Source organism: Ananas comosus, unplaced genomic scaffold (assembly GCF_001540865.1).
Source record: "Ananas comosus cultivar F153 unplaced genomic scaffold, ASM154086v1, whole genome shotgun sequence".
NCBI classification, from domain to species: Eukaryota; Viridiplantae; Streptophyta; class Magnoliopsida; order Poales; family Bromeliaceae; genus Ananas; species Ananas comosus.
In genome coordinates, this window is record NW_017890519.1 from 21,650 (window position 1) to 36,086 (window position 14,437).

At 39.2% G+C, this 14,437-nt stretch overlaps 2 protein-coding genes across 2 annotated transcripts; one reads left to right on the forward strand and one right to left on the reverse strand.

Moving 5' to 3' along the window:
* Positions 1-107: 107 nt before the first annotated feature.
* Positions 108-6,427, reverse strand: LOC109703775 (polyadenylate-binding protein RBP45-like). Its single transcript, XM_020224490.1, has 7 exons — positions 5,950-6,427; positions 5,203-5,662; positions 2,890-2,936; positions 1,896-2,026; positions 1,707-1,803; positions 1,249-1,398; positions 108-569 (listed from the first exon to the last, which is right to left on the reverse strand). Exons 1-7 carry the CDS (start codon positions 6,259-6,261, stop codon positions 567-569), a joined length of 1,200 nt encoding a protein of 399 aa, XP_020080079.1. The 5' UTR covers positions 6,262-6,427; the 3' UTR covers positions 108-566.
* Positions 6,428-7,734: 1,307 nt separating this feature from the next.
* LOC109703778 (heat shock 70 kDa protein 16-like) lies at positions 7,735-13,921 on the forward strand. The gene is made up of 9 exons (XM_020224495.1): positions 7,735-9,115; positions 9,600-9,812; positions 10,118-10,213; positions 10,305-10,451; positions 11,185-11,376; positions 11,745-11,891; positions 12,577-12,705; positions 13,112-13,242; positions 13,549-13,921. The coding sequence occupies exons 1-9, from the start codon at positions 7,958-7,960 to the stop codon at positions 13,649-13,651; spliced, it is 2,316 nt and encodes a 771-aa protein (XP_020080084.1). The 5' UTR covers positions 7,735-7,957; the 3' UTR covers positions 13,652-13,921.
* Positions 13,922-14,437: the final 516 nt, after the last annotated feature.

Consider the following 14,437-nt stretch of genomic DNA (forward strand, 5'->3'; position numbering starts at 1 on the left):
AAGTTTAGAGACATCTCCCTCGAAGAGTTATTTAAAAGATAATTATAATAATTAACAACTTAAAACTTGCACCAAAAAAACAACGAATATAGTAAACACGCAGTTGAACACAGGATCAAATTACCAATTTTATTAGAGAGAAGAGAGGATTAAGAAAAACACACAGCAGCGCCACACGCGAAGCCGTATTTACCATCACTACTGACCGATCAGATCTCACCCGACTCGGTGAATCACATCTGCGAATGGTAAATGCGGATATATCTTAACTGAGCATGCAGCGCGAACGTTGACGACACCAGAAACCAAAAACAAAACACAATCTCGAAGGATTAATCCAAGCATAGAAAGAGTTGAATAAGAGTATTCTCACACCAATAACAGCTATAGTATGAAGCAGAAGGTATAAGAAAGAGAATAAGACAAGCCGGCAACAACAGTAGCAGCATGCATCATTTCTGTATCAACCTGCCGGTTCCCATCCAACCCAAATTACTACAACTTTTAACCATCTGATTAGGGTTCCGCCGACACGGGAAAATGGCTTCTTCGAGTAACACCAGCGATCACTGCAAGGAAAGAAACAGTAAAAGGTTAGGTTATTTGTAGCAGCAACTATAAAACACAGCGGAAATGAGCTTTTGAGCCTTGAAAACGGGCGTTGCAATTCGAAGCTTCTGCTTCACTTGCAGAAATCACAGTTGAGGAGATTTTTGTCGAAAGGGAGAAATCCCTCTACCCACCTGATAAACTCTTTTAGTATAATATTTTCATAAACCCAGCAGAACAATAAGATTGTGGGATGAAAAACCACCTCTTGAGGGGATAGGTGCAGCACAAACAGATTTTTCAGGTGGCAATCTCAAATTATGCTAAAACTTAAATGTGTCCTGGACTTGTTTTCAACCTTCGGCAAATCAAACCACTTTTGCTCACTTTGGAACAAATTTCAAACAGGCCAATAGGACTTGGCATTTAAACAACACAAAAATGTTAACAGATGAAAAGTGATAATTTTATGGGGCACATATTGTCCTGGCATTTAAAAATAAGTAAATGCTAAATATCTGAGCAAGAAAATGAGCAATCAAAATATGTTAACAAAGTATTGGGATAGTACTGAGAACTAACATATAATCAGGTAGGAAAAATATCCAACGAAGTAATAATGCAATTAACTACACCAAAAATTGCAAATACGGGAACAAAACCACGATGACCAAAAGATGATGGATATGATCATTTTACCTGCTGGGGTGGGTAATTGGCGTATCCTGGGTAGGATCCGTACGAATACATGTTAGGATCCTGAGGAGCTTGCGGATAGTTATAAGAAGCTTCATAACCTTGCCCGTAGCCATAGTAGCCACTGCTCCATTGGTTAGGTTCCTGTTGTGGCTGGAAAGGGAGAAAAAGGGGGAAAAAAAAAGAAAAAACATAAAAAAGATGTTAGCAAATTGCTCCTTAATCTCAGCAAGATAATAACAAAAAAAAAAAGAAGGGAACGGCTTATTTACAAATCTAGCCCGAAGTTTAACACAGATTTCAAAAATGTTTTCAATTTGAAACTGGTACAAAAAACAAACTTCAGGGAACAAACAGTTAAAAATGCAACTCTGAGAACATAGTTTCAAATTGAGATCCACCTTCAGGGACTAAACTAGTACTTAAACCCCGCCAACTCTAAAATATATATACTCATATACCTGTTTGTTTGATGGGGTACGGCCCCATGAGAGCCGAATGTTCTGCCCGCCCAATTGAGTCCCCTGCAACATCAGTAGCGCTTCCTCCGCACAAGCCCTAGAGAACATCAACAACAAAGGAGAAATATCAAACTTAGTTATTAAAGTGATTCTCATACAAAGGTAGCTGAGTTTTCAAATGCACCAAACCTGCTAGCAAATTGAACAAACCCACATCTCTTCCCAGGAGGTATCTTTACATGGACAAGTTCCCCATAAGGGTTGAAAAGTTGGCGTAGATGATCTTCGCTCACATTTGAGTCCAGTGCACCAACGAATATCTGCAGAAAAGAATATTCTGATTCTTAATAGATAAGCGACGAATTAGTGTCATGGCTTTTACATATATATCACTGCAAATTGATCTATTTGCATATACAGCCCTACAAAATCTGAATTATCATAAGCATGCATCAAAAATGTACAGAAGTACCCTAATAGCACAAGTTGGGAAGTTAGCAGATGCATGTTATAAAGTTGGTTTGTAAAGTTCATGCATGAATTCAGATTTTTGTAGGAATATATATATATAATGAGTCCGGCTACTATCCTCTTAAGAAGATAGAAGTCTTTGTCCTATCAAGTCATTTTGGATGATCAGGACTTCAAATTGATAATCGGCACCGTTGAAATTGATGTACACTATTAGAAATATTTAAAAACTGAATTTTGTAATTTTTAAAAATCATTACCAAGTCCATCGAAAAGTCAAAAAATGAACGGTCAAAAACAAATGACCTTCTGAAAACAGAGGTTAGACTTTCTCAATTTAAGATCAGAGTTATTAAACATTATCTAAATAGTATAAAGAATTTTCTATAAAAAATTCAACCGGTTTGGATTACTCTACACCGTTAAATAAGCAAACGGTTCATATAGGACGTAAAAACTGTCAATTTTGCAATCCTTTGATCACTATGTAAATAAATTTTAAAATTTATAAAATTTAGTTCCTAGATAATTCACATATTCTAGATCAACTTCAATGGTTTCGATCATCTATTTGGGATCTCTATCATCAAAAACGATTTGATAGGACGAAGGTCCTATCACCTATCCTCCTAAAAGGATAGTAGCTGGATTCTATATATATATATATATATATCATTGAGGTTTGATACAGAAGTTGAAGGTAGACACCCACGGTAGTGTTATTTGGATCACTCTCCGAGTGAGTTCCATCAGAAGAAGCTGCAAATACCAAAAGAAATGGAAAATATTTATGAGATTTATTGAATGACATTAACTGTAAATACAAGTCAATAGCTTGTTACATTTGTTTTACACTGCAACTTAAAAATAAAGGTGTAAATACGCAGAGGATAAGATCATAAAAAACCCAGAATATTTACGTCTGCAAATAATATGGCCGAACACAGCCAACTTAATTCAGGTACAAGGGTGACCGAAGCAAAATTTTTAGGTGCCTAAACCTCTGAAAATCAACGCATAATTTGCGAAACCTTACCTGCCACAATGCTTTGAAGGCCAACAACAATCTGAAACAAACATTATCCACCAAAGCTACCAATTTCCAAATAATAAAGTAAACATGCAAGATAATAATAAACCCAAATCTCTACCAACGTAGAGAGGAACACTTAATTAGACTTCTTCATCCTATTGCAGCAGGACAAATCATCCTTGCACCAATTCAAAGAACATGCAGCTAACTTTTTCACAAGTTCACAATAAAAAGATCGGGTATAACAGAGATAAATAGTAGGAGAAGATCTTATATTGTAAGAGAAGAACACAACTACTGCCCTAGATATTATGGTGCAGTGCTCATTCAATAATTCAGCATATAAAGCATTAGAATTATTCCATCATGATATACCGCAGAATACTAACAAAATGTTGTCTGACTGAACATCAAATCTCCTGTTACAGAAGATATAGAGGTTGTTGGAAGCACCGGAACTCCAGTTACACTTTGAATACTTGCAGGTAAAAAGAAGGTTGGCGAGAAATGTGAGGATTTGAAATAGCAAAAAGTAAGAATATTCAACTGATTATAGATCACTCAAACATAAATTATAGATCACCAGTTCTTCCTCAACTAATTCAACTAAGAACAAAAAAAAGTCAGCAAGATTTCAAGTAATGAACTTCCATCATTAATAGTTTGCCATGATAGAGCAAAAGATAGAAACAAGTAGGACATCTCTGTGTAGTCATTGTCCAGTCTTATGTGTACATAATCACCTTCGGATAGTCGTGACTTTCTATGTGGCATGCCAGAGTTTGACTGATCTATTGAAGACTGTGGTGCCCCAAGAAAATGGATTATATGCTGGCAATTATATGAAGAGTTGTTTCCTTTGTATGAAAAATTCTTAAATACCAAAAACTATGTAAAAATACACACCGTTTCAGCAAAGCATAGATATGTATATGCTATTTGAATAAGGAAAGAGGGAAAAGAAAAGACCTGGAGATCAAAGACAGGAACTTTCTAAAACATGAAAAATAGGATAAGATTAAATAATAATAATTATAAAAAAATCCCTAGGAGATCAACATTGAGCTGGAAGAAGAAACGAGTTACTCCACAAACATATAGAGCCTCTATTAAAAAAACTAGCCTAGATCTAAGAGAAAATTGAATTAATCGGTATACCTTAACTACAAATTTTAAGAATAAGTAAAAGAAAAAAAAATGCTAATAGCTCTTTAGAATCATAAACAAAGCTGAGAACGTAACTGAATTGTAAACTTAAGAAAGATTGTAGTTTTGGTCACCAAAAAAAACCAAGGACGAATTTACTACATAAACAATAACACTGACCTAACTGAGGCCACGCTCATCTCAGCTGAAATCAGTTCCAGGCCCTAAATGAAGAGAGCCTCTTGGTGCCCTGCTTCGAGACAACGAGTTATAAGTTTTTAATTACTTGAAGCTGTATTAAATGAGCCCAAATCACAAAGGAAACGCTGGAAGGAAATGACTTTGTACATATATCGAAGGAAAGGAATGGCGCTTATCTTCAACTGACTGGAAATGAAAAGCAAAAGGAATTCCATTCTCTAGATACCAAAAAGCACAAATTCAAGCTATCACACCAAACAGTATAACGAAGAATGACATAAGCATGATACCACTCATTCATGTCAGTAAGTTGGTTGTCAATAACTACAACAAAATAAAAACCAGGGAACAAGAAAAAGAAACACTACACTACAAACAACCCCCCGCGTTACATCGCAGATCGTGCTTCATCCCATCTAGAATCAAAACCTATAGATAACCCCCACTAATTCAAAAAACATTAACAATTTACCCCTTATCAGGTGGCAAAGTGCAATATTTTCTAACTATCAAAGAGTTATCTGTAGGATTTGATTATTTAGGCAATAAGTACAAATTGCGGCATACATGGGGGTCATCTGTATTTCTGATAAAAAATTAAGGTAAATGCTAAAAAAAAGTGGACAACTTGTTAACATTGTCTACCTTTCTGTTGAGCACCCACAGTTTTCTTAGTTGTGGCTGGACCAATACGCATAGCCCTTGTGGAGCAGAACACACCATTCATTTCAGCCATGGCACGCGCTTGTTCAGTGGGGTCTCCAAACCTTACAAAACCATATCCCTTCGACCGCCCTGTTAACTTATCGATTACGATTTTCGCGCCTTTAACAGACGAGTAGTGGCTCCTGAAGGTCTCTTGCAACACAAAGTCAGTAACATCCGCTGCCAAATCCCCGACAAAAATCGTATAATCAGGAGTCTCATCGCGTTTGTCGCCTGCACTGGCCCAATTCAATCTAAAGGTTTGGTCAGAATTAGGCATAATCTGACCATTATAGGTTTGAAGAATTTGTTCCGCAGTGGCACGGGTTGCAAATTCGATGAACCCGTAACCCTGCAATTGCCCTGATTGCTTGTCGCGGATCAGCTTCACCGAAAGAACCTAATATTATCAATTATCATGGATCAAGGCTCAGAAATTTATCAAAAACCCGTAGAAGAGAATAGCTAAAAAACAGAGACCATAGCACAGTAGAGTCGAATTAGTAAAAATGGGATTAACTAAAGTTCGATAATGTATAGAACCTAAGGTTAGGGTTTAGATTTACAATTATCAGCTCATCTACACCAAAAATTGAAACAAGTAACCCTAAAATCTAGATCTATAAAAACCCCCAAAAGAAACAGAACTATACAACGATCGTAATTAAGCATGCGATTAGGTCTTACTTCTCCGGTCTGAGCGAAGCAGCCGAATACGTAGTTCTCGTCCATCCAGTACTGCAAGTGCCCGATCCACAGCGTCCGCACCTCGTCGGCGGGGGCCGCATGGGGCGGCGCCGCGGCGGCGGCGGCGGCGGAGGCTCCGCCGTAGTAGGGGTGCGGCTGGGTCTGCGGCAGCGGCGGCGGGATCTGCGAGGGCTGTTGGTTCCACATCGGCTGCGGCGGCGGGATCGTCCCCCACTGCGGCGGCTGCTGCTGCTGCTGCGGCGGCGGCGCCATGGAGGACCCCTGGTTCAACCCTCCGCCGGGTTGCATCATCGTGGATCGAAACCCTAAAGTTGGCGAAGAGGGGAGGAGAGGAGAGGAGAGGAGGGGAGAGGAGACGAGAAGGGGGAGAGGAGAAACCCTAAACCCTAACGGCCTAACCCTAGGTGAGGGGAAATGGGAGAAATAAGTGGAAGGTGACGACGAAGAGACCCCGGAATAGATAAAGCGTTTATATATATAGTTGTAGAATTAATTTATGCGGGTTATAATAATGTTTGGGCATGGGAAGGGATCCTCTACTTTGACCGTTGTATTGAGAGCGTACAACCCTGCACGTGTCATTGTTTCATTGGGTGGTTGCATAATAATTTTTCTTTGTTGGGAACTAAATTTTCCTTTGATTACACTCTATAAACTTATTGAAGAATTTTACAAAAAAACCCCATAAACTTTCACAATTTATTCAATTCTATTAATTAATTATAAAATTTTTAAACAAATTAGAATCGGACGATCGCTTAAGATTAATAAAATTTCTTTGTTTTTAAGTAATAAATTTGGAATGTGTTAATAGGAGTATTGCAGGTGCCCGAGTACTACAATTTTTAACATAAAAGAAAACTTTATAGTTGTTTTTAGGCCATTTGAATAATTTTAAATATATTAATTTTAAAAAGCAAAGGCTAAATTACAGAAAACTCTTTTGACAATATCCATTTTTTCATTTTTTTTCTGTCATTTAAAAATCTACACTTTGCCCTCTTAAAAAATAAGAAATGTTCACTTTAAACTCCGCCGTCAGTATTTTGTTAGGGTTTTGCTTATATTCTATTATTATATATTTTTTATACCAAAAATATCCTGAGTCTCCTTCCTATCACCTCTTTCCTCGCCACCCACGCTGTCGCAGCCCTACTCCACCGCCTCACCTTCATTCACCCCTCCATCTGCGCCCACACACGCTCTCGCGCTCCTTCGTCGTCTCACCCTCGCCCACCTCTTCGTCCATGCCTATTCCAATCCCCTACTTATTGTCGCCAAAATGGAGGGATGACTAGAATGCAAGAGGAGTGGGGGAGCATGTAGAGGAAATGGAGTAGTTATTACGGTTGAGCGAGACGCAAAGAATGAAAGAAAAGGCGACAACTTAACAGGATTGGAAAGAAGATCGGTCATGGAGAGGGGTAATTTGATCATTTTATCATCACAGTTAATACCGTACCCTCTATCAACATTTTTTATTTTTCAAGGGAGTAATGTATAGATTTTTGAATGACGGGAGTAAGTAAAAACGTAAGTATTGATAGGGGTGTTTTCTGTAATTTAGCCAAAAGTAAAAACATCAAAGTTTGAGGTTCTAAAAGATTGGTCTATGGTGGACCGAGTCCACGCAAAAAGGATCATCTTTTTCCCGTTCCCGTTCCCGTTCCCGTTCCGTTTCCCCCTACCATTCCCGCATAAACCGGCCCCGTGCGCCGCGGAACACCATTCCCTTCTCCCTCTCCCTCCGTTTCCCGCCCCCCCTCTCTCTCTCTCTCTCTCTCTCTCTCTCTAGCCCCTCCCTCTTTCTCTCTCTAGGGTTCCTAATTCCCCTCGATCCCCATTTCCCGCAATTCGATTCCCCAAAAACCCCAAATCCATGTCGTCGTCGTCGTCGTCGTCGTCGTCGTCTCGTCTCCTCCTCTCCTTCCTCGCCCGACTCTAGGTTTTCTCCTCTCTCCCCCTCGTCGAATCCGCGACCCCGAAGATGAGCGTGGTGGGGTTCGACATCGGCAACGACACCTGCGTCGTCGCGGCGGCAAAGCAGCGGGGCATCGACGTGCTCCTCAACGACGAGTGCAAGCGCGAGACCCCCTCCGCTGTCGCCTTCGCCGAGAAGCAGCGCCTCCTCGGCTCCGCCGCCGCCGCCTCCGCCGCCATGGTCCCCCGCTCCACCATCACCCAGGTCAAGCGCCTCCTCGGCCGCCCCTTCGCCGCTCCCGATGTCCAATCGGATCTTCGCCGCCTCCCTTTCCCCGCCTCTGCCGCCCCCGATGGCGGCGTCGTCGTCCAACTCCGATACTTGGGGCAAGATCGCACCTTTACGCCCGTTCAGATCCTCGCCATGCTTCTTTCGCACCTGAAGCACCTCGCCGAGAAGTCTCTCGAGACTTCGGTCTCGGATTGCGTGATCGGAGTACCCTCGTACTTCACCGATGCCCAGAGGCGAGCTTACCTCGACGCGGCGTCGATTGCCGGATTGAAACCCTTGCGGTTGATGCACGATGTAGCCGCCACCGCACTGGGCTACGGAATCTACAAGACCGATCTCCCTGCCCATGTGGCGTTTGTTGATATCGGCCACTGTGATACCCAGGTTTCAGTTGTGGCCTTTGAGTCCGGGCAAATGAGGGTTCTTTCACACGCATGTGATGCGAATTTGGGCGGGAGGGATTTTGATGAGGTTCTCTACAATCACTTTGTAGAGCAGTTCAAAGAACAGTATAAGATTGATGTTGCATCCAGCGTTAGGGCAAGTATTAGATTGAGAATGGCCTGTGAGAAGTTGAAGAAGGTTCTAAGTGCGAATTTAGAGGCGCCTATTAGTATAGAGTGTTTGATGGATGAGAAAGATGTGAAGGGATATATGAAGAGAGAGGAGTTTGAGAGGTTGTGTTCTGACTTGCTGGATAGGGTATTGGAGCCATGTAAAAAGGCTCTAATGGATTCGGGGTTGAGCGTGGATAGGATACAGTCGGTGGAGCTTGTTGGGTCTGGGTCGCGGATCCCGGCGGTAATGAAGATTCTTGCTGGGTTTTTCAGAAAAGAGCCGAGCAGGACACTCAATGCCAGTGAATGTGTTGCGCGTGGCTGCGCTGTGCAGTGTGCGATGTTGAGCCCTGCTTTTAGGGTTAGAGAGTATGAGGTTGGCTGGTTGATATGTTTGTTATTTTTGCATTCAGTTGTGCTTTTATTGCTTTTGAACTTGTTTCTTCTTCTTTGTAGATTTGTAGTTGTATGTGTCTATTTTGCAGTTCTATATATGTTGGCTAGCATTGCATTCTTTTGCTTGTGGATTTAATTTGTCCTTCAAGCTGCAGTTTTACTGATTTGTGGTTAGAATAATTCCTGTCACTAGTACAATCACGAGTCATGTGACAGAGAGAGATTTTAAGTTCTAGTATCTAGAACTACTTTAATAAATCAATATAGGTACTAGAACCATTATTATTTGTTAGTTTCATAACCATATGTCTTGCTGTTTATATTGACCTATTTGCAAAAAAAACATAATGTCGAGGGTTAGGAAGTTTAACCATCCATCTTTCTGTTTTGTTTGTTTAGTAGGTAGTCATAGCCATATTTCTATGCTGCATTTTAACGATAGAAAACAAACTATTATATGGCAGGTGCAAGATTCATTACCCTTCTCTATAGGAATTGCATCAGATGACGGCCCTATTAACACAATGTCAAGTAACGTTCTATTCCGGAAAGGCCAACCAATTCCGAGTCTAAAAATGCTTACTCTTCATAGGAGCAGTGCTTTCAATTTGGAAGCATTTTACACAAATCAAAATGAGCTGCCACCTGGTGTTTCACCGAAAATTAGCTCCTTCCAGGTATGCATATGTTTCATTCATGGTCAAAAAGAAATTTGCCTGCTCGATATTTTGAAAATAATCTGCAAGTATTACAAACATTATTATTGCTATTGTTACTCTAGGTTTTCAGATTTTCTACTCAATTTTAGTTAGTAGAAATTCGATTGATGTCGAGCTGAAACTTACTAAGTAAACTTATTTTCTCGCCAAACTTGGTGAAGAACTCTCCAACCCATTTAACTCATGTTCATATTTAGGTTTTCAATACACCCGGCTGCAATAGTTAAGTACTGGTTCTAAATGGGTAATTATAATTCCTTCAGATTGGCCCTTTTCAAGTTGCTGGAAGTGAAAAATCTAAAGTTAAAGTCAGAGTGCGGTTAAATCTCCATGGCATTGTTTCTGTGGAATCAGCTTCAGTAAGTATGAGAATTTGTTTTTTTATTGGTTTGATCACTAATTTGTGTGTAATTTTTGTAAATTTAAATAACATATATTCAATTTCTTCAGTTGTTTGAAGATGACATAAATGATCCAGTTACGAGGGAAGGAACTAGCATGGATCATATGGATACTGAATTTGCTGCTTCTTCACGGTCTTATGTAATGTCAGATAATATAGAAAATGGGGTGTCCCCTGATCCTGGATCTGCTGCTGTGAGCTCTTCCCTCTCTTAACTGCATTATTTAATTAAGTGAAATTGACCTGATTGACCTAGCTGGAAGTGGTGTGAGCCTATGAGTAAGATTGTTTGGAAAAGGACAGATTTTTCATTGACCATCTGCAACAGCTTATTGCTCCAGTAAATGCAGAAGCTTCAAATTGGAGCTTATGCTTCTGGGCTTTGAAAGCTCATTTCAACTTCCTGCCACTACAAAGGTTTTAGACTATTTGTTGGCCAAATCCTATCTGCTGCTTCTTGAGAGAAAAGCTGGTCCACAGGCCAACCCAAGGAGGTGCAAAGTTTTATGCTTTACTCTGTTTGCACCATTATCTTTTGTGGTGCCTTGTGATATGAAGAATATGATTTCAAGGCCAAACTGCTACCAATATCTAGTGCATTATTAGTATAAGAGTGAAAAGCCAGATATGTGAGAACTTCTTTTGATGCTTATGTTGACCAAGAAGTTCACTTCTCATCATTTCATGATACCTTGTTATATCACTCTACCTCAGAGAACACAAAGTGAATTTCTTGTTTTTTCGCTAGTGTCTTGTCAGTTACATAAGATTTTCTCCTCAGTTGTCATTTCTTGAAGATCTATTAGATAGTGAAAATGTATCTAACATTTAGCAGGTTGTGTGCATGAAACCTCCTCTTTTTTTGGGTTTTTTGCTCTCCCTTCTCGTTTTGTACAATTATCTATGTTATTGTATCATCATAAACAGGTAAAGCGGGAAAGGAACACAAGAAGGCATGATTTGCCAGTGAAGGAGACTTTTAATGGTGGAATGACCAAGGCAGAGTTGCAAGAAGCTCAGGAGCAGGAACAGCAGCTAGCCTATCAGGACAGACTTATGGAGCAAACCAAAGAGAGAAAAAATGCACTTGAATCTTATGTTTATGAGATTCGCAATAAGGTAATCCCAAAGTTTGTTTGCTTTCTATCTTTTGTTTCATGCATCCCTACTTTATGCCATTTTGGGACAGATCCCTGGACTTCAATTTTTCAGACTTTTGCTCCCAGATGGGTGTATTTCTTGATCATAGAATATTTTATCAAAATTTTCTGTAAAAAAGTTACGAAGCATTTTGCCAAAGAAGTTACAGAGATTGTTAAAAGTTCAGACTGAATTTTTGAAATCAAATAATACATTGGGGATTCAAATCCCTAGAGATTTAGTTCTGGCACTCATTTCTAAATGACTTTAAAGTTCGGGGTGCCCATACATTTTAGCCTATTCAAGTTTGCAGAAAAATATTATGTGATACATATTTTTTCCTATAGCTTTTTGAGAGATATCGGAGCTTTGCAAGTGATTCAGAAAGGGAAAGCATATCTACAAACCTACAACAGACCGAAGAGTGGCTTTACGAAGATGGGGATGATGAAATAGAGAAGGTTTACAGCAGCAAACTCGAAGAGTTAAAGAAGGTAGCAATCACGTCTATTTATTAAATGTTCATCTTTTTTATTATTCCATTATAACCGTCACTAATTCTTGACATTGGCACTTTTATTGATATAATAATCATATATCTGCCTTATAAGCATCTAGGATACTCCTTGATATCTTGTAACTATTGGGCATTTATTTGGGGGATGTGGCAATTTAATGATTTCGGGGGGATGTGGAAATAAGTCTCACTTACTTATTTTACTCGGGGGATTAGGCATTCTTTTAGTGCTGAATTTTGACCGTCTGGTCGCCAACGTGAATGTAGGTAGTATATATTGTGACTGTAAAGATTGATGCTATGAGTTCAAAGGATGCTTATGTGTATGGTTAATGACAATTTCGTCATGAAAACAATCAAGGCTGGTTAGCAGATGTGTTCTAACTAATTTGTTCTTTCTTGTTCGGAAATTTTATATATCTTTTCATTATGGTTAGTCTGAACGCCATTGATAGATGAATGTAATATTAATCTCCTACATTTTTAGCAGCATTTTGTAACTTTTAGATGTCGGGCATTCAAGCTATCTCTCATGTTGACTAGTTGGCATGCGTCTGTTGTGTTGCTACACGTATGGAAGCCCCTTTTTTCCTTGATTTATCAATTGGTATTGCTCTCTTTTAATTTTCCTGTTTTTGTGGAATGATCTTGGTTGAGAAAAGCTGGTAGATCCTATCGAGAACCGATACAAGGATGAAGAAGTGAGAGCTCAAGCTACAAGGGAGCTGCTGAAGTGCATAGTTGATCACAGAATGGCTGTGAGATCATTGGCCACATATGAAAGAGATGCAGTAAGTTCCACGAATTTCATTAACTAAAAATATTAGGACTCTTAAACCGTGTTTTTATGTATATATATATATTCATGTACAATCTGAACTTGATATGTAATCCTCAAAAGCAGTTTCTTACAAAAATATCCTCGTTTTAAGTAGGGGAGTCATCCAATTCATGGGGGAAAGTTGGTTTAATGCTCGGAAAAGTTTTATAAAGATGGGCAACTTTGCAATGACAATGAAATGCGTGTGAAAACATTTATATTTTACATGGATACATATATGTATATGTAAATAGATAATTTCGCAGGGCATATATGTGGATAACTGGATATTACCTAAAAGAGTTCCATTAATTCTTTTGAAGCATTTCTATTTCATGTGTAAGTTTAATATTCTGATAATAACTATGCATTTTTAGATCTTTAATGAGTGCAACAAAGCTGAGCAATGGCTAAGGGAGAAATCTCAGCAACAGGATTCCTTGCCAAAGAGCGCTGATCCAGTTCTATGGTCCCATGAGATCAAGAAAGTGACTGAAGAGTTAAACATGTACTATTTTCCTCACCCGTGCTTTTAAGTAGTAGAGCTGTCTGGAAAAGCACTGACAGTTCGTATCTCTCCATTGAAAGTCTTTGGCAGAAGCCCTGAATTGGGTTTCAGGCGCATTTGGGGCCTAAAAGCTTATGCTGACAAAGCAAAATTTTCAAACCTTTCTGTTGGCAAAAGTTGCTGCTTCTTGAAATAGAGAAGTTTTTTGAGAAGATGCATGGAGCAATCATGCAAATGATGTTATATAGATTATAGACCTCTTCTACATTTTCACTTGTTCTATTTGTTTCTCTCTTTTTGTTCCAGAGCATGTAGAAATATAATGAGACACAAGGGATCTCCGGCAAGATCTGAGGATACCAGGGGCTCCGACCCATCAAATACTCCAGATAGAATACACACAGATTGACCTGATTATATTCTTCAAATTTTGCTAATCACATCTTTTTTCATCCTTTAATATGTAATAACATTTAAATATCTTTTTCTTTTTCTTTTTTTTTTTATATAACAACTCATACGACTTCTTCGATTGCTTGGCTTCAACCCCCAATTTATTTTTTTGCCGTCTTTTTCTGAGGTACATTTATTTGTGTGATTTCTTTTCCGCATCCACATCAATATGTATGTAGAGAAAGAGTTTTATGCGGAGAATGCCGTAACTTTCCATGTGTCGGAACTCTTTGTGTTCATAGGTCGCTTCTTCGGTTTTACTTGCTTCTGTTTATTTGTCGATTTTACTTGCAATAATATGTATTGCTACAATAATCGTGACCTCTGATGAAGTTAATAAACGATGGATGGATCATTTGTGGTTTTTTTTTTTTTTTTTTCGCCTGTCAACAAGTTAAATAAGGCTTGTCATGGTGCTTTTTTTGTTACAGTAAAAGTTTTGAATAGCTACAGTAGCCATTATTTCACTTCTGAGCATCTACCAATTGTAGATTTTACGCAAAGATGTTGCTTCAGACTCATTTAAAGTTGTTTGAACAAACATTTACAGCTGCTGCTGCTGCTGCTGCTGCTTTTCTGCAGCTCAGCTCAAAATTCTAGGTTTGCGGTCGCTTCAGAATTGTCACTATTACAAGCCCCAGAGTTGTGGCTTTTACAAGTCGTTGTGCGTTGCGTTTCGAAATCGGAACTCAGACCTAATATTTCCAAAGAATGTAAGTGGAGAAGCTGCAAGGAGGGATCA